General features: G+C 46.4%; 1 protein-coding gene across 3 annotated transcripts; it reads right to left on the reverse strand.

Annotated features, from left to right (window-relative positions):
- Positions 1-2,583: 2,583 nt before the first annotated feature.
- On the reverse strand, positions 2,584-25,830 carry FOXF2 (forkhead box F2). 3 transcript variants are annotated; one of them, XR_006217274.1, is made up of 4 exons: positions 24,259-25,830; positions 20,418-20,683; positions 4,640-4,754; positions 2,584-2,758 (listed from the first exon to the last, which is right to left on the reverse strand). XR_006217274.1 is itself a non-coding variant. In XM_042985268.1 (2 exons), the coding sequence occupies exons 1-2, from the start codon at positions 25,439-25,441 to the stop codon at positions 20,517-20,519; spliced, it is 1,350 nt and encodes a 449-aa protein (XP_042841202.1). In that variant the 5' UTR covers positions 25,442-25,830; the 3' UTR covers positions 19,807-20,516. The 3 variants fall into 3 exon arrangements, 1 of the variants encoding a protein (XP_042841202.1); XR_006217273.1 differs by having other exon boundaries at positions 2,584-2,842; XM_042985268.1 differs by lacking the exons at positions 2,584-2,758; positions 4,640-4,754 and having other exon boundaries at positions 19,807-20,683.

The following is a 25,830-nucleotide window of genomic DNA, read 5'->3' on the forward strand; positions in this document are numbered from 1 at the left end:
AAACTTAACTGCCACATGGACACTTGGGTCTGGTGAAGGAAATATCCAAGAGGAACTGTCCAGCAAGGATGGAGGTGGAGATGAACATGAGGAAAGAGAGGTGACTGGTGAGCAAAGAGTGAGAAGTGACAATAATGATGTAGACAGCACAAGGATATGGAGAGTGAAACTGTGGAGGCCCCCAAAGAAGGCAGAGGTGCTGGATCCTTGAACATCAGAGACCATTGTGGGGAATAGACAGGGTAGGTGATATTGGAAGAAGCCCTAGAAGGCTGTCCTTAGGGCTGACAGGGATAAGAAAGAACAATGAACAAGATGACGATCCCTTTTCTGAAAAGCAAACCCTTCAAATGGCCCTGCTGCAACTCCAGTCCCCAAATCCCATCTGGTACTGGATTCTTACTTAGCCTTACAGACATTTCAGAGAAGCACTAGGTCAAGCCTCCAGCATAGCTTTGCTTTTGGATTTTCTTTTTTTTTTTCTTAAAAAAAATTTTTTTTTATCATTTAGCTTTTCATGTGTTTGTATCTGTTCTCCCTTGATGACACAGCAGCAGGACATGGCCTGGAAGCCTAATTCTACCACAGACTTGCTCTGTGGCCATGCACGGATCATCAACTTCTCTGAGCCTCACTTAGCTCATTTATAAAAACCAGCAGCTAACATCTGCCCCTGGGTGGAAGCAGTATCAGCTAGACTTGGCGCTCTGTAATGATCATTTAGGTGTTTTTAGAAAAGCCAAATGATGACTCTGGACTGGGAGAATGAGTAATGGTGGTGCAGAGCTGGAAGCTGAGTGTTTGAGAAGGAAAGCTGGATTTTGAGTGAAGACACCATCCTTTGTGCCTTGGATGAGGTTTCCTGAGCGCAGCCGAGGTAAGACCTGGGTAGAATGCCTTCAGACAGCCCTCTCCCTGCTCTAGTGGTTGACTTGGGCTTTGCATAGAGGGGAGGTTTGGAAGGCATTTCACGGTGGTGACTTTCTCATCGCGATGCACCCCGTCCTCCTCAGTGCTGGGAAGCCTGATCCTGATTAGACTTCTCACGGGTGGTCCATCTTCCAAGGCCTCAGGGCTCCTTTCTCTTTGGTGGTGGATGATATTGGCAGGCTTGGTTTTTTCCAACCATGAGAAGCCACATGGGGTAGAAATTTGAGAGTGGCTTTTCTTCACTGTATAGTCAGCATCAACGGCCTTCCTGTTTACGGTAATGAACCCCCAAAACTGCGTGTCCCTGCAGATCCTGGCTGCCTCTCTGACCTGGCCAATGAGAACGTGTAGGCCATGCCATTCCTGAGCATCCCCTCACCCACATGCACTCCCTGAGGCCAACTGATGAAAGTGGCCGGATTATTGTTGTTTCATGCACATTAATGAAAGTTCCTCCTGTAAAAACATTCAACAAATATGTGAGGCACTATAACATGGTGAAAAGAGAGTGGGCTTCAAAGTCTCATAGACTTGGGTGCAATTCCAGGCTGCACCACTGAGAATGGAGATAATAGCTCTGTGTCCTGAGGCAAGTTACTTGCCCATTCTGAAGCTTGTTTCCTTACCTATAAAATCTACCTGATGGGACCAATGGAAAGATGAACGAATATGTATATGAAACACCTACTATTGGATCTAGCACATATAAATGTTAGAGAATAGTAGCTACTATGGAGACAAAAATTATTATCTATATAAATGTGACAACTTGTGAATTGTTCATTTTTTTCTTGCCTGGTAGACACTTTTTTTCACCGGTATGGGCCAAAGTCTTTTATGACTCCACATAAGCCTGGGATTTTAACAAATCTTGGCATTTGCATGAGGTTGTTTGAGCCATACTCCCCCATTTTATTCTGGAACTTGAGATACTTTCTTGGGATTTAAAGAGATTTCTGTTCTTAAAGCCATTGAAATAGGCTCTTGTTTTCTGATATTGAGTTTTATTTTTTTAAATATAACTTATTGCCAAATTAGTTTCCATACAACACCCAGGGCTCATCCCAACAAGTGCCCTCCTCAATGCCCATCACCCACTTTCCCCTCTCCCCCACCCCCCATCAACCCTCAGTTTGTTCTCAGTATCTGATATTGAGGGTTTTTTTATTTTTTTAATGTTTATTTATTTTTGAAGAAGAGAGAGACAGTGTGAGTGGGGGAAGGGCAGAGAGAAAGGGAGACACAGAATCCGAAGCAGGCTCCAGGCTCTGAGCTGTCAGCACAGAGCCCTACACGGGGCTGTAGCTCACAAACCACGAGATCATGACCTGAGCCGAAGTCGGACGCTTAACCGACTGAGCCACCCAGGTGCCCCTCTGATACTGAGTTTTAAAGCCAGGAAGAAATTTAGATATCACCTTGGGTGGATATCTACCCAAGATATCTATCTTACTTGGCAAGATATCACCTTGCCCAATTTCTGCTTTTGAGGAGGAGAGGCCCAGAAATGTTAAATGAGTGGCCAGTGAAAGGTGAGCAGGAAACCACAATCATTGCTAAACTTATTTAGCATTTACTATGTGCCAGGATATATTTGAAACATTTGACTCGAATGATCTTATTTAATCTTCACAAAGCATGTTTTACAAACATTGTACTGATGAGGGAATAAGGACAGTCGAGTCTTTGGTTTTCCCACTGCAAACACAGCCTCCATGCAGCTTCATGGAAAGAACTTACACACTGTAGATATGTGCATGTGAATCACTGAAGGCAACTGTCAGTGTTTTATACTCAGTCTTCTTGTTCCACCAGCTGGGCTGTGGGTCTTGAGAAGGAGCACCAAAAAGTGGTAATTTGCATGTTTTCTGGCCGCCTTGCTAGAACCGTATTGTGATTGGCAATCAAACAGCTGAGGGAGGAAGCATAGCTAGATTCTTATTTAAGTTCACTGTTGCCTGTGAAAACCACACAGCCTGATTCTCACCTCCATTCATAAAATAGATGGAAGGGAATTGTGGAAAGAACTTTGAATTTTAGTCCTTCTCACGCCTGGAGTTAGCCTTAGGGCACTTTGCTGGTCTCACACTCTGTAACACCTCATGGGCAATCCTTACTCAAAGCCTGCACAGCAGGAAACAAAAATAAATCTTTATTTGGTGAAACTCCTGTTTTATAGTCAAGGGTTGGTTGTCTGTATGTCTTCAATAGCAAATCATTTTTGGTGATGGTGGGTCATAAGCTCAAGAGGAAATTGCCTCAGAAGAACAAATACTTAATAAATCGTCTGGGGGGTGGATCAAGGTTTCCTCATCTTAGAGTGAGTCTAGGGGTGGGGGATGGTCTCCTTCAGGGAATAGCAGTAAAATGCCAGTCTACATTTGGGTTTACCAGAGCCAGCAGCAAGAGTGACTCTGCCTCCTCACCCTCAATGTACAAGTTATTGCTATGAATAATAATCATCCCTGATAGCATCTGATTAGGGTATCCTAGTTCTGTCTCACATGGTAGTGAATTACTTGTTTCAAAGGTATAATGGTATAATTTTAATGACAGCATCTAAGTAATTCAAATAACACTTTTCACCTTCATACTTTCAAGGTTTCCCCCCTAAAGAACTGCTATGCCTTTAATAGCTTCAGGCAAGAATTCTGGGTTGTGGATGAGGTACAAATCACAGCCCCAATAGTTGGTTGTCATTTTTCCCCCATTGATTTTCAGATTGCTTACACAAGGCAGAACACATGGGCATTACTACTTCTTTACAATTCTATGGGCATTTAGATACTTGTATTTGTTATACGTCTCCTCTACCAGGCCATGTGCTTTATGAGGGCAAGGACTACGACAATTTTGTTTATCTTTATATTCCCGGGGTCTAGGATGCTGAAAGAGTAATCAGTAAATAAACATTAGCACTTGAGTGAACTCAACTTATGAATAAATAAACTCATATTTCCAGGTTATGGTGGATACCCTCTATTGTGGGTGCTTGAAGTGGCCAATCTTTTTCCCCTTACTGTAAAGATAGAAATCTCTTTACAGAAGTGCGTGTGCAATACTCCACAGTTACATCCACTTATGATGTGGACTACAAATTAATTCATTTGGATTCAGCATTGAAAACGAACTATTTCATATTTTTAATAATTTAATAATCCTTCAGAAATATTCCTTCCACATGTGTTGGCACCAGGAACCCTGGCCCTAGGGTGTTATAGTGACTTCATTGCTTGTCCAAGAATCTGCCCAGTTTCATCCTCAATTGATACACACTTATATTACTGGTAGATTTCTCTCAGTAAAGATGAGTTCTAATTTATATGCGTGCAAATGTGGTGGACCAAGACATGTTTTACTGATAAAAATAAGGACTTTCACCAACATCCTTCTTTTGCTTCATTAATATTTCAATATTTTCTCAAGTTCAGAAGCCTATGTCCCTTAAATATTATGGAGAATATTCTTTCAAATGTGTTCTAATTATTACAATTGTAAAAATATATAAACTCACATGGAGTTTCTTCTGTTCACCTTTTGTTTAGATGCAAAATTATGTACCAAAGGTTTCAAACTGGTAACCTGTTACTTGAATTTTAACCTGCAGATGTGTTTTGCTTAACTGGCACAGTGCTTAAAACATACGAGTCAATATTTAAAATTTGAGATATTTTACATAATAATCTGGGTTTGTGGAAAACCAACATACCTTGTCTCTCCACAAATGGCTCCAGCTGAGTATGGCTTTTCAAAGGTCATGCCTGCTGCAGTTTGTGGATCCATTTCTGCCCTCCTCACTCCCTCTGTGTCTATTGTTTACATTTCTGGAAATGTGGGATTATAGATTATTTGTTTTCTTTTTTCAAATGTTAATAATGTTTCATTTTTTTGTTACAGCAATGAATGAAAAACAATAGCTTTTGAGGAACTTAGGTTATCGGTTTAAGAATTAATCTGTGTACATTCTTCTTAGTCAAATGGTGCTTCCAGAATTGGTAAAAACTTTAAAACGGAAAAGTAGGAAGAGAAACGAAATGATAGCAATTTAGATTGCCAAAGGCTTTCTTGATCATCTCTTTGTTAGCTAGTTGAGTTATTCTGTGTTTGACTTGTGGTTTCTAGTATTGCCAGATGTAGGAATGCCCTGGAGTGAAGAGGCGGGGAAGCAGCCACGTTACAAACATCTCCTTTTTCATCTGGGGGAGGATGAGCCGTCACTATGCTGGACTCCGTTCGAGTCCTCTGTGGGTTTGTTTTGCCAGAGCTGCATCTGTGTCTGAGATAGATGTGAAATCATGTGAAATGACGATAAACTAGCTGCCATCGAAATGATGTTAAAATCCATGATAAACTCAGGGAACTCTGGGAGAATCATTTCATGAAGAGTCCCTAAAAATTGCTATTATTTGAGGTTTTTATATGTTCAAAGTCACTATGCTTCATGCACAAGAAGTGCTCTGACTAAAAAGCTTCTGAACAATGAAGGAAATTATGAAGAAAACAAAAAGGCAACCTACTGAAGGATAGAATATATTTGCAAATAATATATCTGATAAAGGATTAACATTAAAAATTTGTTGAAAACTCATATGACTCATTATTTAAAAACTCAAATGAGAGAGGCCCAAATGAAAACCATAATGAGATATCATTATGATATCTTAATGAATAAATATCTTATTTATTTAATAAGGCCTGTCAGAATGGCTGTCAGAATGGCTATTATCAAAAAAACAAAAATAACAAACGCTGGTAAGGATGTGGTGAAAAGGGAACCCTCAGACACTGTTGGTGGGAATGTAAACTGGTGCAGCCACTATGGAAAATGGTATGGAGTTTCCTTAAAAAATTAAAAATAGAACTACCATATGATCCAGAAATTCCACTACTGGGTATTTATCCAAAGAAAGTGAAAACATTAATTTGAAAAGACATATGCACCTCTATGTTCATTGCAGCATTATTTACAATAGCCAAGATATGGAAGCAACTTAAGTGTTCATCTATAGATTAAGGGATAAAGAAGATGTGCTAAACACATGCACACACATACACACACACACAGAGGAATATTACTTAGCCATAAAAAATAATGAAATTTTGCATAAAGGTGAAATAAGTCTGACAGAGAAAGACAAATACCATATGATTTCACTTATATGTGGAATCTAAAAAGCAAAATGAATGAACAAAAATCCCCAAACAGAAACAGACTCAAATACAAAAAACAAAGTGGTGGTTGCTAGAGTTGGGGGTGGAAGATGGGCAAAATAAGTGAAGGGGATTAAGCTATATAATCTTCCAGCTATAAAATATATGAGGATGTATAAAAGATATGGGGATGTAAAGTATAGCATAGGGAATATAGTCAATAATACTGTAAAACTTTTTTACAGTGACAGATGGTAACTAGACTTATAATGGTGATCATTTCATAAGGTAATGTAAATATAAAATCATTATGTTGTACACTTGAAAGTAATAAAAAATTGCATGTCAATTATACTTTTAAAAAGTGCCCTGTGGTTTTGCTGAAGTATCCCATCCTTTCTCCTGCTATATAGCGTGGATCCTTTCCTGTTGGCATCCATATTCATGTGAAGCCTCACATTCATGTATTGTATAAATTTGTAGCAAAACAAGGAATGTTTCTTTAGGTAATTTTATTGAGAAGACACTTGTTTGGGCAATGAGATCTTCAGTGATAGGAACTAACATCAATAACCCAAACACACAGAACATTTAATTAGGAGGATACAATGTGGCTTCAAAAAAGCATGCTCTCCTTAAAGATCTATAACTCTTCCGGGGTGCCTGGGTCACTCAGTCGGTTGAGCCTCTGACCCTTGATTTCAGCTCAGGTCATGATCTCATGGTTCGTGAGATTAAGCTCCCACAGAGGCTCTGCACTGACAGCGCAGACCCTGTTTGGTATTCTCTCTCTTCCAATCTCTGCACCTCGCTTTCTCTCTCCAAATAAATAAATAAACAACAACAACAACAAAGATCTGTAACACTTCTTAAAAAGTGTTGAATCAGTTTTAAGGTTTGATTGACTTTTTTATACCAATAGACCAGTGTTTCTCAGCTTCTGTCAATCTGTATGATATGTTGAGGCAAACGATTCCTTGTTGTGGTGAAGTCCTGAGTACACAGGATGTTTTGAAGCATCCCTGGCCTCTACTCACTAGACAACATTAGCAAATACCCTCCCCCGCACTGTGACAATGAAAACTATCTTCAAAGATGGTCAACTGTCCCCTGGGTCCCCAAATTGTACCACTGCTGTAGACCTTCTGAAATCTTTGGATTTTGCCAGAAGGGTTCAAAGTTTTGTCTTCAAAGATCTCAGAAGGGACTTCTAAGTTGGGAAAAGTGTGTCCCTTTGCTGGATGCCAAAAGGCAATGGGCAACTTTCAAAACCAAAGCACAGAGCCAGGTTTCCTCTTCTGTCCCTCTAATATCTTGTTGTATGACCTCAGATGGGTCACTTCATCAGTGTTAACCTCATGTCCTTTTATTAAAATAACAGGAGGTCTGTTTCATAAAGCTAACTGGGGACTAAATGAGGTAATAAATATAAACTGACTGCTATATTATAGGTACTTGGGCTCTTTTTTTTAAGTTTATTTATTTTGAGAGGAGAGCAGGAAAGGGTGGGGAAGGGGCAGAGAGCGGGGGACAGGGGATCCAAAGTGGGCTCTGTGCTGACAGCAGAGAGCCCTATGTGGGGCTCAAACTCACGAACCATGAGATCATGACCTGAGCCAAAGTTGGTCACTCAACCAACTGAGCCGCCCAGGTTGGCTCTTTTCATACTGCCCCTTACACACACCCCAGTCAGCAACTGCACAGGAACGTCTGTTTTCTCTAAAGCACAACAGTTAGAACAACAGCATCTTGTCTCCACTTGGAGGCAGTCAACTTGCCTGGGACCTTGGCTACTTGGTCCACCCTGGAGAGCTTTTCTCTCCTCAGTCCTGGGTAGATTTGTTTGTTATTTTCTAAGAGGGTAGAGTGAGGAATGTTGTCCCGGCTCACCTGAATGGTAACTGTGATGACTCAGAGCTCCTCCCAGCAGCTGCTGGGCACAGAGAGGGGGCTTGTTGTTACACCCCCCACACCCTCCTGAGATTGCCATTTTATAATGCAGTTCGAGGGTTTCTGCATCTACATATAAACAAAGTGTATTTACTTTTCTGATTCTTGTAAGAAAACCCAAAGCCACAAGATCGTGTTTGAAGTTCCAAAACCGATGACTTGAGGTTTCCCTCCCATAGCGCATTCCCCTTGGACCACATGGACACAAGCGGCTACACAGATTGCTGCACTATTCTGGTCTGGTCCCTGAGGATGGGAGCCAGCATCCCAAGGGGACACAGCAGGCTGCAAATGTCCTTGTACTTCCTCTGTTAGTTCTGGAAACCTCACTAAACTTTTAGAGGTGGAAGCACTTTTGTGATCTGCCTTCACCTGCAGTAGGTTACACCAGCGGTTGGAATTCCTTGGCTTCCTGCTCCTCTCTTCTCTTTCTAGATTTTGAATCTTGCTTGGGTAACAGTTCAGGCAGAAAAACTTTTACTCATTTCTACACACTAAAAAAGTGATTTGTGAGTGCATGTGTGTGTGTTTAAGGAGATTCGCAGCTTTTTTCAGCAAGACCTCTAAGGTCTTATCAGTAAGTGCATAAGAATATAAAGGAAATAACCAACTGGAAGTTGGAAAAATTCTTACTTAGTTTCAGTACATATTGAAATTATTATGAGGACGTTAAGTTCATTCACATATATATGCTTGTATATGTGTAGACTATCTCTGAGACACACAGAGATGGAAGACCTCTGCCATGCAGGGGCAGTGAAAAGAGGGAGGTTTAGTTTTCTGTTTCTAGCTAGTGGCCTATTGAATGTCTATGATGTGCGTTTGGTCATTAAAGAATAAAATAAAATTTAGAACATAAAATAACAAATAAAAACACTAAAAAGTGAAGCAAATGCATTCCAAGATACGGAGGGAGAAAAAGAGAGAAAGGTTTAGGCGGCTTGCAGAGATATATTTAACAGAAGAGAGGAAGTCGGGGGCGAGGGAAGGCACGTAGGGCCAGCATGAAAGAGGCATACCAAGGAGAGTTCTAGAGTCATTGGCGGGAGCGGGAGGGGGGGGGTGGTGAGAGAGTGGGGGTCGAGTTCAGAAAGTTTTCTGTGACCAGAGCTAAGAATGAGATGTGATCACTTATGTGATTTGAAGTTCATAGATTAGAAGCAAATGGGTGTTTACAGGATGCCCAGAAGGAACAGAAAGTGCCCTTAACAACTTTCCCAGTAAATACATTAGAGAAAATGAAATAGCTGTTTGTTCTAACGTCCCTCATCGTGGGCTTCAGCCTAACACCCAAGTGCCACTCACAAGGGCAACTCTACGTGAGTCAGAAGTTCTTTCCTAAATCCTCGGTTCTCTGCTGGGCTGGTGCACTTAGGACGGAATGTAGAAAAGATGGACTGCATATCTTTGGGTAATCTCTCATGAATGTTATTTCTTAAAAACTAGCTTTTGATAAGACTTGAACAGCAGAGATTAAGGTTTGATTCTCTGACAAGAACCTTTGTGCAGACTCTAAATTGCCCATGAGGGGCAGATCCATATACTTGGACGATCAGCCTCAGGCCATGTTGACTCTGCACAGAGCAACATAAAGTGATTGGATTTTCCCTCATGTGGAGTGGTACAAAGTAAAAAGTGTTCAGTTTTTTAACCTGTCAAAGACAGACCTCAGAAAACTCCTGACAACATGAAAAAAACCATGCTGTGCTTTTTATCCCTGAAAGGCAGGCAATGCGCCTGGTGCAGGAAGCTTCAATGGTGAGCTGTGTGTTTATACAATCAAATCTCCTTTTACCACAAGTCCTTGCCTCCATCAATATTTTGACTGAGCAAAGCCCACTCCATATCAGTTAATCAGTATCATATCCTGCTTTCCCACGTTCTTCTGTCAATCTAGCTGTGTTCCAAAGACGGGCATTAGTGTAAATCACAGATCGAGCACTATTATGGTCCCAGAATCCTAGTAAGAGGCAGGCATTTTGCTGTTAAGTCCACACTCCCCATAGGCTGTGAAGTAGTGACAATCACTGCTGCCTTTAGAGCACACAGGGTGCCAAGAGCTTTGAAGGTGCTTACGTGCCAAAGGGAAGCTGAAGAATTCAATCAATCTTTGTAGCCATTTACTGCTTCATATATTACAAAGCAGAATAGATTATGTCTTAATTACACGCTTTTCATTCTAAAAGGCTATGTTCGTCTGTGGTGGCCACTAGCAGTTAAATCTATGAAAAACATGTGTCTCATTGCGGAGGTTAATAATGTGTTGGCGATTTTTCCAGGAGCCGAGAACGTTTCTGTAATCATGGACAATTGCTACATTGGCTTTAGAAGAGTGACGGACTGAGTCACTTGACTGTAAACAGGTTGTGGGGAATGTCTGGACTGTCTTGAGTTTCTCATGGTGCTCCGAATGGGAGTGGAGGGAGGGGGCCCCCGGGATTCAGTCCCAGGTCAGGGGCAGAGGAGCTGGGGTCCCTGCAGGGCTGCGGCCAGAGTGCAGGGCTCTCCCACAGGCCCTGACGTTTCCCCTCTCCGAGGAAATGCAGCAGACATTTAAATATTTCCAAACCAAACAAGACACCCTGAAGGATTCTCCTCCTGTGGCCCCATCATCTGCCTCAGGCCGGATTTGAAAATATCAAACAAGGCAGTGACAGAGGCAGCTCCGGCTCGGCTAGGAAGAGGACTGGCAGGAAGACAGGACAACAAAGCTTGCCGCCCACCCCGCGCTGGGCTTCTGCCCTGAGATGCAGGGGCTGCTTTTAAAAACTGCAAAGGCAAGAATGCAGGGTGGTCTTCAAGTCAGTTGGATGAGGGTCCCAATCTCCCACCCTTCCTCCAGGGTCCAAAATAACAAGCTGGGGTGGCCTTGAGAATTTGAACATGCCTATCAGTTCTTTTCTCCCTACATTTGCTTTCAGGCTTTCTATACCTTTTTCTTACAATATCCCTGTGCCCTGGTTCCTTCTAAAAAGCGTCTTCAAGCTCTCTCCTGTCCCCAACAGTTAAATCAGGTTTCACATTTTCATCAGGGCCTTGATGTTAAAGGAAATAAAAGTCCTAGAACCAAACCTTCTGTTTCTCTTGTAGTTGACTCTTGTTCCATGAGAATAGAGCCTGCTTTGAAATTCTGGAAAGCCTCATCTAAAGTCAGCACCAAATTTGGAGGGAAAAAAATGAAAGTTGTAACTTTGGTCTTGTTCTGCATATAATTGTTAATAGAATCATGGTTTCTTTCTTTCTTTTGTAATCTTGTTTTCCAAATTAAAATCCCTCAGTGACTCAGCCTCCGCTATGGTCTGAGAAACAAAGAGCCATCAGGAGAGGGGAGGATGGGGAAACTGGAATCCCAGCAAGTGCTGAGCTTCCCTCCTGCTCCCCAGGCTCCCCCTGAGGACAGATCTTGTGTCCCCCAAGCCTGCAGGGGACTTTTAGTTCACTGGAGGACAGGTTGGTGGCAATGATCTCGTGGGAATAGAGTTTGGATCCTTATGTCAGAGTCAGTCTGGATCAGAGTCATCCTAGATGTTGAGAGCTGGCTTTCCTCTTCTCCATGCTTTCCTGAAGTCCCTTTTCAGACTGGCACACACCTTCCAACTCACCTCTTAACAGGACTAAGAGTGCTGCTTTTTCTTGGGCAGAACCAGCTTATACCCAGGGTGGGAAGTTGGTCTGAGGGCAGATCAGGCTGCTCACTGTGGGATCCCAGAGAACCATGCAACCACCAATGGTGTGAGGTATGGGGGCTGTGCAGATGGTTCTCACCTGGGCCCTTAGAAAAAAGGGTAGGAGTCCTGGAAGCCCCACTGCCTTTGCCTGGCCTCATCAGGGGTCTGTTCCTTCATGTGGGATGAGGATGGGGATGTCTGCTATAGTGTGGGCTGTGCCTTGTGCAACTTATGAGCTTCTTGGACAAATACCCTGACATCTCATGCATTGCTATGGTCGGCATTGTGGACACCCTGGAATACTGGACATGCCTTTCCTTAAGCAAAGCCTCCTCAACTGCAGCTGTAATTCCTTCCTTTCCCTAATGCCCAATTCAGATGTGTGCAGGCAGATGGGTTCAGTTGGGGTTTCAGCCCTCCTAGTTACTAGCTCTGTGCTGGTGAATGAGTTTGCTCATCTAGGAAATGGGTTTAGTAATGCAAACCCTGTAAGACTACTTTAAAGATTGATAGATTATACATGCTGGTCAGCAGAGAATCTGAGTATCCAGTAACCCAGCAGAGCTGCACTGAATGATCATAATACTGTGTTCATAATACTACCTCTTCTCCAGTTAAAAAAGGGAAAAAATCTTTTTTCCTGATCTTCTTTCTCTTTTGGGAGGTATGGTCTTTGTAGGGCCCATTTCTGAGCACTTTGGAGGCTTTGCCTAAGAAAATGCAGACTAGCCAGGGGCTAAGGCTCTCTTACATGCTGGCTATCGAGTATTTTCTAGCTGAAGGAAACAAAATCTAGCTTCCGGGCCACTCAACACTCAAGGCAGTAGATGGAGAGAAGGCCTGCTTCAGTGGCCCAGCTATCATGAGCATTCTTCAGAGAGCTTGCTTATTCTAAGTTGTCTTGGGCAGTGGAGAAGGCCCTGGTTTTGGAACCTTAATAAGTCAAGTGTATTTGTGTTCAGCTGTGAGCTTGGTTTATATTTATTATGGGCTGAAAATTGTGTTCCCCAAAAAAAGACATGTTAGAGTCCTAACTCCTAGTGACCTTATTTGGAGATAGGGTCTTTACAGAGGTAGTCAAGTTAAAGTGAGGTCATTAGGGTGGGTGCCAATCCAAAAAGACTGGTGTACTTATAAAAGGGAGTTTTGGGTACAGAGACAGACACACAAGGAAGATGACATGAAGACACAGGGCAGAGATGGTCATCTACAAGCCAAGGAGAGAGGCTTCAGAAGAACCCAACCCTGCTCACACCTTGATTTTGGACTTTTGGCTTCTGAGACTGAGAGAAAGAAACAACGACCTCCTATTGCTTAATTCACCCAATTTTTGGTACTTTGTTATGGTAGCCTTAGTAAAATTATACTTATAATACTTAAAACTGTCCTGTGCTCAATTCCTCTGTCTGCATACACTGATAACAGCAACATTTCTTCTCCATTTAGGACTTAGTTGGGACACGGTTTATACATAAAGTGACATCAGGCCTTTTGCAGCTTTCCCATGCCCTGCTCCTATGCTTGTAGAAGACTGAGGAACTATATCTTCACCACCTACATTATGCCAGGAACTAACTGCTTTGTAGCCTTTTAATCATCCCATCAATATTTAAGGTTGGTATCAGTACCCACCTTGCCCAGTTTAGGAAACTGAGCCACCACAAACTGAAGTAATACAGTAAGTGGCAGGGTTAAGATTTTGGAGAACTCAGCTCTGCCTGCCGCTGACATCTCTGCTCTTCATATACCCCTATGCTCAGTGAACAGGGTATGCTGTTTGGAAAGACACTTTCTTTAGCGTATGTACTCTCTGTGGGAGATGTTTTCAGGTCATGATAAAGAACAGGGTTTTGCCCCTACAGCTTGGAGTGGACTGTTCATGGGCATTCATTTGTCTATATCTCTGCTAGTGAAGACCCAAAGCTGGTGTGCCGTCTTTCATGTGTTCCTGGCTCAGACATTCATTGATTGATTCACATCTAGTTGAGGACTTCCTGCTGGTCACCTGTCTGGTTCCTCTGGAGACTTGAGACTTGCCTGTAAAGAAGGGACCATCCAAAAGGAAGAGGGTATCTCTCTTGCTCACCACCCCAGTTCTTATCATTGTAAGGATACATCCAGTGTTCAGAGGCTGACAGAATCAGAGCCCACTGGGACCTCACCACTTGGAGGAAAAACTAAAGCACCCTTCAAGCACCATGCCATAAATAACTATATGTTGTTGTGCTGCTGCTCCAGGAAGCTGCTGCTCCTTGGACAACATTGTACTATGCCTGGTTCGAACCTTGTTTATGACTGGGGTGAGGCTCAGTTTGGTCTTTGAAAACAAAAGTCACCATTTAATTTAACATAGCCTGTTCTTTACACTTCTGGAATTAAAGGAGGAGAAAGTCCTGACATTAGCAAAAAGAAACCTCAGAAGGTGAATATTACATAGTTGTAGTCAACTCGGAGACTTGGAAAGATGGCAGGTGTGATAAAATGTCAACCTTTCCTTACTTGGAGTTAAATCACAACTGAATAGAAGATTGTGTGTCTGTGTTCATGTGTCTGTGTGTCTGTGTCCCCTGTGTTTGTGTGCATGTCTGCCCATGTGTGTTTTCTTTAAGCAATGGCTCTGATGCACTTGACCTTGTCCCCAGTCACAGAGAGGGGTATCTCCTATCTGACACTATGGCTGGACTACTAGTCTTAGTGCACAGGGGCTAGGGACTGCACATCATTACCTTCACTATCACCATCCAATTACAATATTGACAACTGCCCTGTAGGAAGCCCTGAGCAGGTGAAACCCTGTTTTATCACCTAGATGTCCTAATTGCAGTGACATGCTGAGTGATGCTGTGATTCTGCACAGCCCCAGTTGGCCAGTTCCAGTAGCCCTGAGAGAGGGGTGAGGGCTCTAACATTCCTTGCTTGTCCTTTCACGTGTCTCCTTCCCAACTCATTGCCTTCCCCCAACTCAACTTTTCTTCTGGAAAAGAACCTTAGTAAGTGATTACTGTGAAGTTACACCTCATGGCTGTGCTGGCCTGTGCTTTCCTTCCCTGTAGGTCTTCCCTGAACACAAAGGAAGAGTCTGAGGCCAGACCTGCCATTCAGCCCAGTGTGCAGGAAGATAGAGTAGGGCTTCACCTGGGGAGTTTTCAGGGCTCCTGACACTTCAGCCCCACCCAGAGATTCTATGTGACTGTGTGGGACAAGTTGGGGCATCTGATTTGCCAAAGCTGTAGGACACACGCTTTATAGACAGAGGAGCCAGTGTAGACACCAGCTAAATGGCTGGGCTGGCCTTTTCTCATCTGCAAACCAACAAGATTGTGTTGATAACATCTTCCGCAAAGGATTTCTGTAATATGTAAACAAGGTAATCTTCAATTGTGGTTGTCAATCTTGGCCAGAAGAGTAAAAGCACCATGGGGAAATTTTAAGAACACTGCGGCTCAGGTCCCCCTCCCTAGGAGCCAACTCAGCTGGCTGGGTGGGTGATGGAATGGCCATGAGTGGTTTTCAAAGCTCTCTGTGTCCCTCTACCAGGCACTTGGGCTGTGACCCACTGTGGAGTGTACAAATGCTTCCTCAAGTAATTGCTGAACTCCCAACATGGGAGCATGTCAGCTGATTTGATATCTTGGGAATCCCTATTCAGACACTAAGTACTGGCCTAGTTACCTAGTAACTAGTGTTTCAATCCATTAAAGTCATTCTTTCCTAATAGCAGCTTCTCTCCTTCATCTTGAAGACTAGCCATTGGCGTACATCATCCTGTGGCTCATCCACTCATGATTTACTGATGCCTCAGTCTGCTTAGTGCTGAGGTGAACAGATTAAGGGGAGCCTGGATGACATGAGTTCATGTAGATAGAGCAGAGCATGAGGCTCTGCACACTGAATTGCCCCCCAGAGAAGGGGATGCACACCAGCTGCCTCATTACCCACTGCCAGATGCTGTTCCTGGGCCTTGCCTCCATCTCCTCTATAATAAAAAACAAAGCAAAGATGACAAAGACAGCCTCATGGGCCATGAGAGGGGCACCGTGGAGAAGTGCTTAGGAAATGGGAATGAAATGTCCTAGATAAAGTCCAAATGACAATAGCCAGAGCATCCAGTGATGGGGGATTAATTATTTTCCCTGTAGATGAGGGATTGCGTTCAGGTTGTGGCACATGAAAAGCAACCCCAGTGATCACCAGGAGAGGGAGGGGGAGGAGGTTTTCCTCTACCCACACTCTGGGGCCAAACCTTATCTAATTCAAAGCAGTTTGTGATGCTGGAGGTGCTCTGCCAGTTCTTGGAGGTGGCATGGTACAGTCTGGGGGCCCAAGCCACCGACTGGCTCTGGCCGAGGCTCCCTGGGTCTCTTTCTATCTGTAAGACAGCAACTCGCAAGCTGGGAAAATAAGATGTGTTCTATTTGGGGGATGGGGGGGATGTTGTTGAGGACATAGCCTCCACACTGCTCTCAGACCTTCTCTCTCTCTTTCCTGCACACACTATGCCAAGTGGACTGGTGAATCGACACTGGGCTGGACAAGTCCCCCAGGAACTGGAGAGCTGAATATTTATCAGTTGGATTTCTGTGGACTCAGGGCACCCTGAACTCCAAAACCACTTCCAGGACTTTCATTTTTTCCCAAATGATCTTGACACCCATGTGCCGTGGCTCTTTCTGGCCCAATGTCTACATCTGTGGTGTTTTTCCTTGCTCAGATAGTGTTTCATAGAGGCAGGTTTGGTAAAATATATTTCCGTTCTGATAAAATATATTAAAATATATTTCCATTCTAAATAAGTTGGTGCCTGTTTTGAATTAATCCCCATTATGAACAGTAATTAGGTATATATGAATCCACAAGACAGTTTTTCCTTTAGGAAGGAGGTGCTGATTCCATTTAATTCCATACAGTGGCATATATATACTATGCACCTGAAAAATTTTCCCTGAAATCAGATTTCTACTTTCTAAAATGTAAATCAAGATTATTACCCTAAATTCTCTAGAAGTTGCTGCAGCAGTTCAGAAAACTTGAGCGTGCACAACTAGAGAATTCACTTACTTCCTCAGAATCCAGGCAGAAGCCAAGCAAAACAAGTACATGGGCCTTTCAGTCAATGTCTTGGCATTGCACACTTGGAGAGATAATAGTTGCCTCTGAGGATGGCAGTCTAGCTTCAAATCTGCTTTGCTAGCTTTGGGACAGGGATTCATGAAATATTTTTCAGAGACTCCTCCTTTCCAGATCTCTCTCTCTCTCTTTTCTGTCTATCTCCTTCCCTTCCTCTATCCCTCCCTCTCGTTCTTTCCCCCTTCTCTGTCCTTCTTCCCTCACCCCATTTCTTACCCCCCTATTTTCTCCCTCCCTCTCCCTCCATCTGTCTGTCTCTCTCCTTCTGTCTCTCTCTTCTCTCTGCCCACCTATGGTTCTGCCTGACCCATCTGTATCTAGGAATCACTACTTCTATATATGGAAATCACAGCTTCCTTTCTTTGCCTTTTCTGTGTTCCTTAAAAGATTTTATAACTAATAAAGGATTTCCTTTCCTACTTGCTCCAATCACCACCTCCTTCCATTTGGAGAATTTCAACATCCTGGTGTGTGTAAGTACCTAAACTTACTGCTCTACTGAAGCAGGTAGACTTTAGTGTTTCCACATGACTTTTCTCTGCAAAGTTTACTAGAATATAATAAGAGGCCTCAGTGCTTTGGATAAAAATGAGCAGGTTTCTATTTTCAAAATTAGGCTTTGCACTTCTCCAGTAATCAGTCACAGAGGTATTTGGGTGTACAAACTATTTTTAAAAAATCCTTTTAGATCTTTGCTTAACAATTAATGGACTAGCTTCAATACCTACCCATCTGAACCTATAAAATATCTGTAAGTGAGACTACCTTCCTAGACCTGTGGTTTTCTAAGTGTGGTCTCTAGACCAACATCATCATTATCACCTGGGAACTTATTAGGAGTATAAACTTTTGAGCCCCTTCCCAGACAGACTGAGTCAGAACCTGGGGGGTGGGCCCAGCAGTCTGTGTCTATCAACCCCTCCAAGTGAAGATTGCCATTGTGCCTGTGTTTGCAACATTGATTCCAGGTTTTTACATGTGATGGGTTTAAAAGAAGTGAAATGAGGGCAGGCTGGCTAGCTCAGTGGATACAGCATGCAACTCTTGATCTCAGGGTCATGAGTTCAAGCCCCACATTAGGTGTAGAGCTTACTTAAAAAAAAAAAAAAGCGAAATGAAAACGGAAGTGTAACCCTGCTAGCCATGACCTAGTACACATCTGTAAATGGGAGCGACATCTCCACACTATAGGGATGTGGAAAAGCACAAAATGGGTCAAGTTCTTCCACAGCTTGAAACAACCATGAATAATTGCGTGCCTGGGTCTCCTTGTGCCACTAGGGGGCGCGCTAGCCTTTCCAAAGCAGTCACCCCGGAGAGACTCAGCGTTTTTGTCTTTGAGGTCTTGTCATTCTCTGTATAAACAAGTTACGTTCAAGTGTTTAGGATATAAATTACGACCATGCCGGCTGCCTTGGAAGGAATGTAAACACAGCACTGTGGTCGGAGCAAACTCTGAAACTGACTTCATAATTTATAGCAGGCCCTTGTGTAGTTCAGTATAAAAAGGGAAAAAAAGCCCTATTTAACTGCAAATATGATAATGGAGACACAAAAGACATGTTTAAATCACTGATTAATTTTGGAAAATATAGAAAGGAAACCTAAGGATTAGGAAGACGGTTAAGACTTTTGAAAACAAGATGTTTTACTAATGAGACTGTCTTTGGACTTAAATTTGCTTGGAATACAAAAACCTTCTGTGTGAGATATCTACTGAGTAGTATTAAGTGCCTGGTGACTGGGAGAAAGACCTTTTAGGGCATGAGAAACAAAGGTGAGTTTTCGAAAGCAAAAGCAAAAACAAAACTAAGAGCAAAACACCAGACCCAAGTTGGGAAGGAAAATCCGCAGCTTGATCATGGGTTGAGAACCTCTCTGATACGGCTCAGATTGACTGTTACTGAAACTGCCCATGACTTTGAAGGACTGGTCAGAGGAGGGTGGGCTGACAAGAAGCAAGTCCTGCTGCCTAGTTGGCCTATTTTCTCTCTTTTTAATCCAGAGATTTACCAGCCCTGCCTTTAGCATTCATGGTTGGGGAACCTTGGGACATGGAGCAAGGGAAAGGGGCTCTGAAGGAATCCCTGAAGGAGATCCCTTGTTAAAAGAAAGGGGGGAGCATAGGGGACAAGGGAGGAAGGGGAGAGATGTGTGGGGGTTGAGAGTGCTTCTGGTAAGCAGGGTTGGCCAGGCTCTGAATTGGGAGTGGGGACAGACAGCAGTCACAGAACACCTTTTTTTGAGGATGAGTACCTGCTTCTGTTACTCTCCAAAGAAATTAAAAGATCGAATGCTCACAGAACGCCCATTACCTCTCCACAGCCATCTGCCTCTGGACACTTTAGGATCTGACCAGCACCCACAATAAAATGTAATCAACAAAACTGTGACTTGAAAAGGGGAAGCTGGTCCTATTCTTTGGATACCACTCCTTTCTTGCCTCCACTGAGCTCACAGGAGCCCAGGCTCAGCCCAGCCCTAGATGGTGACTTTCCACTCTGCCCCATCACTGCCTGCTGGTGGGGAAGAGCAAAGAGCAAAAGGCAAAACTCTCCTTGGCCACAGGAAAGAGAACAAAAGGGGCATGAAACTTGGTTTCCTCAAATCAGACTCTTGCTTTTCATTATCTTGCCTGGTTTTCTCTTAAGTTCCTTTTACCTTCTGGTTTTTGTTTAGCCAGAAAGAGCTAGGGTGAAGGAAAGAAAGAACAGAAGAAGTTCCTTCTTCTCTTTCTCTCCTGAGAAGACCCACAATCAGAACCTGGCCTGTGTTACTCAAGGCACAGACCCCACACCACGTCAATTATACAACTTGGAAAAAAAAAAAAACACCCCACAGTGTAGAGTTGCATTGCCGGCTGGCAGAGGAGAGAACCTGGTGATCCCAGGACACCAGTGGAGGAAATAGATCCCTAAAACAGCTATTTGTTATATATATTTTATTGAAAAAAATTTTACATCAAAATAGTTTGGCAAACTGTAAAAGTATACATAAGTGCAAATATATCCTTCTTTTAAAATACAAGCAAAGTGTGAGTATACACGAAAATCATAAAAATATCTTTAAAATATGGTGGTAGAAAACAACCTTGTAAAAAAACGTTGTATTGTCACAATACTGAAAACCACTTTCTTAAACTAGACACATTGTTTCTAAATACTTTCTTAATAATGTTCTTTGGCACCTGTATCCAAACTTAGTGTTTGGCGAAACAGAATTCTCTTACTTGGCTAGGCAACAAGATGAGGCTTTCTTGAAGTCTTGTGCTTAGCACTGCCTTTTTGAAAAGCACAAAAATTTTCATAGACAAAGAAAAACACACACACACAACTTGCGTTTTTCAGACCCTGATTACGGAAGGTAATGAAGATCCCAGAGTTACATGTTTATGTTTTTCATGTGGTAACTTTTTACCATCTCTGCTAAGAAGTTGAGTTCTCAGTTGGCTCTCCCCCTCACTGGGAGCCTGCACATATTCATATGAGGGGCATTACTTTACCAGGGGCTGTCCTTCTACCAATGGTAGACAAGTATCCGTGAACAGCGCTGGCCTGGGGATTCTGGCTAAGTGACTGGTGTGCTACTTACAGCTAGCGCCGTGCATATTGTGGGAGTCCACCTCAGTTACTTCTGCCCTGTGGAGGAAGAGAGCCGAGAGCGGCCTTGGCATGGCCTCCTTCCCTCCATTCACATGACACAGGGCTTAATATCCTGGCAGACGCTCTGGTGGTGGTGATGGTGATAATATGGCCCGCTTGCAGAGGGATGGAAAGAAGAAATGCCATTAAAGTTGAGGACAAAATCTTTTCTGTCGCACACTGGGGTAGAGTGATGCTGGTATCGAGGCAGTCCCACTGAAAGACGAAAGAAAAGAAAAACTCTTCACAAACAGTCTGAGGATGGGACATATCACTTTTTAAATTTTAACTTAACTCATGCCTTATTTTGATTCAGGGTGAGAAAGGGGTTGATGTGTCCTTTTGTCTATTGTAACAAAACTGGTAGAGCAAACCCAATCTCCAGAAGTTTCTCAAAGTTTCAAACTGAGTCCGAGGAGGACTCTGCCATCACTATGTTTTGTTTTGATGTTACCCGCAAAGAGCATGGTCTTCCTCTCAACCGAGTTGTAGAGTGTCTGAATTCCCCTATTATTCCTGGAGTCTCACCACAGCTTTAATCGCAGGGGGGGCACCAACACGGGAACCATTTGGCCCACGCTCTCTGATGGGGTCCTTAAACGCAGGGCTCCTGGACCTTGCTGCCAAAGCCCCAGCTGCAGAGGCCAAGTCCCCTGCCCCAGAAACGCCACTGTCGCTCCCACTTCTAGTTTCAAGCCTCCTGTCTTATTTCCCAACTAAGTGGCCCAGTCAGAGTAGCAGGTCACAGCAGGGATTATTCTTTGTCCCAAAAGGAGGTGACAGAAAACAACCCCTTTGCAAGACAAAGGGCCTGGAAGGAAAGTGCAGGTCATCGTAGGTCCTGAAAGTCGCAGGCTTCCTCTAGAGAAGCCCGACTCCAGGGAGCAGATAATGTCCTTCCATAAGCGCTCAGCTGCAGACCCAGACGTCCGGCAGCGCGGGCAGCCCCTGACAGAGTTCCGGGATGGCAGAGGACCGAGACGGCTCTCAGTCCTCTGCACTGGGGCCGCTCCTCTGCGGAGGCCCTGAGCCCGGCCGTTGGGCGCCAACCCACTGCCGACTTTTGCTTTTGCTTTCTCTGCGCCTCCTGGCCCCGGGGCGCACTGGCCCGCGGTGTCGCAGCGCGCCGGGGCCCAGACTTCTCCCGGATCGGGTCTGTTTCCGCACCGGGCTGGATTAGACCACTTAACCCGCGTCTTTCCTAGATACCCGTGCCTTATGGCACCATAAAGCACACGTTGGTGCCGGGCCGGATTCGATTTTCAAGTGCGTTAAAACCGTTTTCGCCCGCCCGCAGCGTTCGCGCCCTGCTCTCACCGCCTTGGCCTGGCAGCATCCCAGGGTTTACGGAGCCACCAGGCTAAGTGGTCCCTGACTTGGGCTACGTTTGTTGCCCGGTAACATCTATTGTCGCCAACGGCGCGCCGCACTGCTCTCGTAAAGCAGCAATAGGTCCTTGCGCTCCGGTGTGTGCTTGTTGTTCTCTACACACAGGTGCCTTCACCCATCACGTTACAGCACTTCTCGGTGCCACTTCTATGATCTCAAAATAGCGGGACCCAGAGCTAAAGTCATACCTTAAGACCGAAGGCCGTCGTCAGCTCTTTGATGTGATCAGTGAGGGATAAAAGCCCTAGCTCCATCTTGAAAGTCTCACAGTACTTAACGAGGACTGCGGGGCCTCCCTGAGCACGCGGACCTTGGCCTCCCTGTCTGGAGTGGGACCGCGGTCCCCGGTGGGTGTGCCGTGTGTGTGTGTGTGTGTGTGTGTGTGTGTGCGCGCGCGCGCGCGCGCGCGTGTGCGTCTACTGGGGGAGATCTTCTTGGCCCACAGTCTCGGCCCTGCTGGGCCTCCCGGCTCCTCGCTAGGCCCTAGTCTCTCGGTGGCCCGCGGCCCCGCGGGCGGCGCACTCCTAACCAGGCGTCCTCGAACCCAGCCTGCTCCTGCTGAGCCCCTACCTCCTGTCGACTAGAGGTTGCCAACTAGGGCGGGGGGGGGGGGGGTGCGGACAGAAGAAAGGGACCGGACCCAGAAGACAAGGGAAGGAGCAAAGCGTCCCGGTAGGCTTTGGCCCAATCCATGGCCTCCCCAGCATCCCTAAGCTCTGCCCAAAGGTCGTGCAAGACTCTCCGGGAAGGTCGCTGCGGGAGGCCGGCGTGCTTTGGTTCCGCCGTTTTCGTTCTCCAAGTGTCCTGTTTCCGGATCCCCGAATTTCTGGGACTTGTGCGTGTGCCCCGATGTACTGGGTGGGGCGAAGGTGGTCTCAAAGAAGAATCCTAAGTCTCTTTCTTTTGAGTTCTTTTGTTTTTAATTTTTAGTGTAGTCTCACTGCAGCTGCGAAACCTCAGAATCTGGGTTTAAAGTGAGTAGAGCCTGTGTGGAGAGGGAGAACAGGGAAAGCAAGGAGGGCAGCGGGCAGGGCGGGAGAGAAGTGGGCAGGAGAGTGGGGGAGTGGGCGCCGTCCTGGGGTGAGCAATGATTGACAGCCAGTCCCAGGGGATTAAAAAAAGAGAGAGAGGGAAAGGTCGTCTGTATTGGTTACTTGTTGAAATTCCCATAAAAATTGAACAAGACTCTGCTCTCAGTGGGTTAAGTCAGGCTAAAATCCTCTCCCGTGTGGTCCTGCCGAGACTGTCTTTGTTTAGTTAACCTCTGAGACCCGCATTTAAAAGGCCTATTTGGGAAATTTCACCGTCCAGGGAACCATCTTTTTGCCCATTTCTGGGCTTTCCGTGTCCCTTGAAGCTCTTGTGGTACACTGATTCACAAACATGTATATGTATGCATCATCCTGTGACATATTTTTAAATGGGGCGAAAGGTAAGTGTGAGCTAGAGCACCATTTGATGGGCAAATTAGCCTGATTTTAATCCACAGGCTGTGGATGCTTCAGAGGGGTTAGTTAATGTGAGAGAGTTTATCTCCACTGTCCCCGTAAATATGGCTAAATATTCAAATTACCTCCTCCACCCCATCTCTCCCCCTCCTACCTTTCATCGCCTTTGGCAAGTCAATAAATTTTCATAATCTTCAACCAACATAATTTACACCAGCAACACAAGTGAAGTCCAAGAGGCAAATATTTCTTGGGGAGGGGGGCACAATGTGGGCCTCAGATCCTTCTGACCTAGGAAAGACTGGCCTCACCAAGGTTGGTGCTCTGTGTTGGGAGGTAAGGGGCTCCTCAACAGGCTGTTGCCCCTCCCCACTAGAAACACCTCCCTTCTGTGAAAGATCCTGCCCTCCCCCTCCCCCCCTTTCTTCTCTGCCCTTCCCTCATTTCCCCTCCTCTCGACTCCTGCCCAGTTGCAACCCCTCCCCACCCACACCCTCAAGATACAGAACATCTCCCTTTCTGACGTTTACTTTGGGAGGAAAGCACAGCAAAACAAACTAAACACAGTCACACACAAAGGGAAGCAGATACAGCTCTTTGGCCAGGCTCCCCCAAGAACATTCTTTCTCTCTAAGCTAAGTCGGTCCTGAGACTTGAGACCTGCAGTCCATAGGGTCACCCAGAGACGCTAGGGAGGCAGGCGACTTTGCACCATCCTCTTGGCAGTGCAAATTCTGGAGGCCCAGCTCTTGGCCAAAGCTATGAGAGAAGGCAGTATGACCTCAATCTCTCCCCCTGATGGATAAGGTTCCCGTTCCCCTCAGCACCCGCTCCTCCCAGTGCCTTCAGACCCCTAGGTTTCGGCGACTCCCTGGAAGTTGCAGTAGCCTGGGAGCCCGAAAGCTTAGATAGAGGCGACGCCTCCAGCGGGCCGCTACCGGCTCACTGCGTTACCTGAGAGGTCCTCGCGGGCGTTCTGGTGCAGGTAGCTCTGCTCCAGCGAGTAGGAGGACATGCTCGAATGCAGGCCTGCAGAGGCCGCGGGGTTGCTGCTGGGAGTCAGGGAGGGCGGCTGCTTGAGGTAAGGCGAGGCGCCGGGCGAGCTCCAGTGCGCCGCAGGGCTCGTGTAGGGAGAGTGGCACTCGATGGCGCTTGCCATTGCTGGGGACGAGGGCACTGGGCTGCTGCTGCTGTCCGGGCCGTAGTCCCCTCCGCCGCCACCCCCAGCCGCGCCGACGCCCCCAGGCCCGGCGGGCACAGGGCAACTGGCCATGTAGGTGGAGCCCGGGTTGGGCGACATATGCGGGACGTGGTGGTGATGGTGGTGGTGCGGGTGCGCGTGGCTCGGGGCGCCTGTGCTTGCGTCATAGCCCGCGGGCATCATGTCGAGGCCGCCGTAGCCACCCTGCCCGTGGCAACCGAGCGGCGCCGATGGGGGCGCCTGGAAGTCGAAGCCCTGCGGCAACAGTGAGGCCCCAAAGCCCAAGCCGCTCACTACGCGGTGGTACATGGGCTTGAGCGCCTGGCATTTCCGCCTGAAGCCGCGCGGCCGGCGGCGGAACGAGCCTTCCTCGAACATGAACTCACTGGCTGGGTCGATGGTCCAGTAGTGACCCTTGCCGGGTCGCCCGAGGCCCTTGGGCAGCTTGATGAAACACTCGTTGAGAGAGAGATTGTGGCGCACGGAGTTCTTCCAGCCCTGGTAGGCGCCGCGGAAGAAGGGAAAGCGCGCCTGCAGGAACTGGTAGATCTCGCTGAGTGTCAGGCGCTTGCTGGGCGAGCTCTGTATGGCCATGACGATGAGCGCGATGTACGAGTAGGGAGGCTTCTCTGGCCGCCGCAGCCCCGAGCTCGCCTTCTTGGCGCCCCCGCTCCCCGCGCTCGCGCCGCCGCCGCCGCCGCCCGCGCTCTTGCAGGCTGCCGAGGAGGCGCTGGCCGAGTTGGAGGCGGAGGAGGAGGAGGCACAGGAGGCGGAGGACGACGACGAAGACGACGAGGTGGTCTCCAGAGCGGCGGTGGCGGGCGGCGGGCTCATCAAGGCGGCCTGGAGCGCGCCGGGGGCCGGGCTGCACGCGCGGCGGAGCGGGGCCGGCGGCGGGCGCGGCGGGGGCGGCGGCGGCCCGCCCTCGGTGGTCATCTGGGACCCGTGAGCCAGGCCGGGCCGCGGGGGCGGGCCCGGGGCCGGGAGTGGAGGCGCCGGAACGGGGTCGGCCCAGAAGCCCGGCGAGCGCCCTAGACCGCCGCTCGGGCTGCAGCGGTGGCCACTGCGAGCCAGAGCTTCGGCGTTGCCTCCCTCAGCTCCGCTGGGGCTTCTGGCGGCGGCGGCGGCGGCGGGCCGGAGGCAACGCCCGGCGCATCCCTCCCCGGAGCCTCGGGCCCTTGTCTTGCGCAACGGCCTCCGGTCCCGAGGAACCAAAGCGGCCCGGCGCAGGGCAGCTGCGCCCGCGAGCTGGGACCGCGGCAGGGACCCCGGGGACGAGCCCGACGTCTCCCTTCAGGAGCGCTCCTCGCTCTGTCTCTCAGACT

This window comes from Panthera tigris, chromosome B2, assembly GCF_018350195.1.
Source record: "Panthera tigris isolate Pti1 chromosome B2, P.tigris_Pti1_mat1.1, whole genome shotgun sequence".
Lineage (NCBI taxonomy): Eukaryota > Metazoa > Chordata > Mammalia > Carnivora > Felidae > Panthera > Panthera tigris.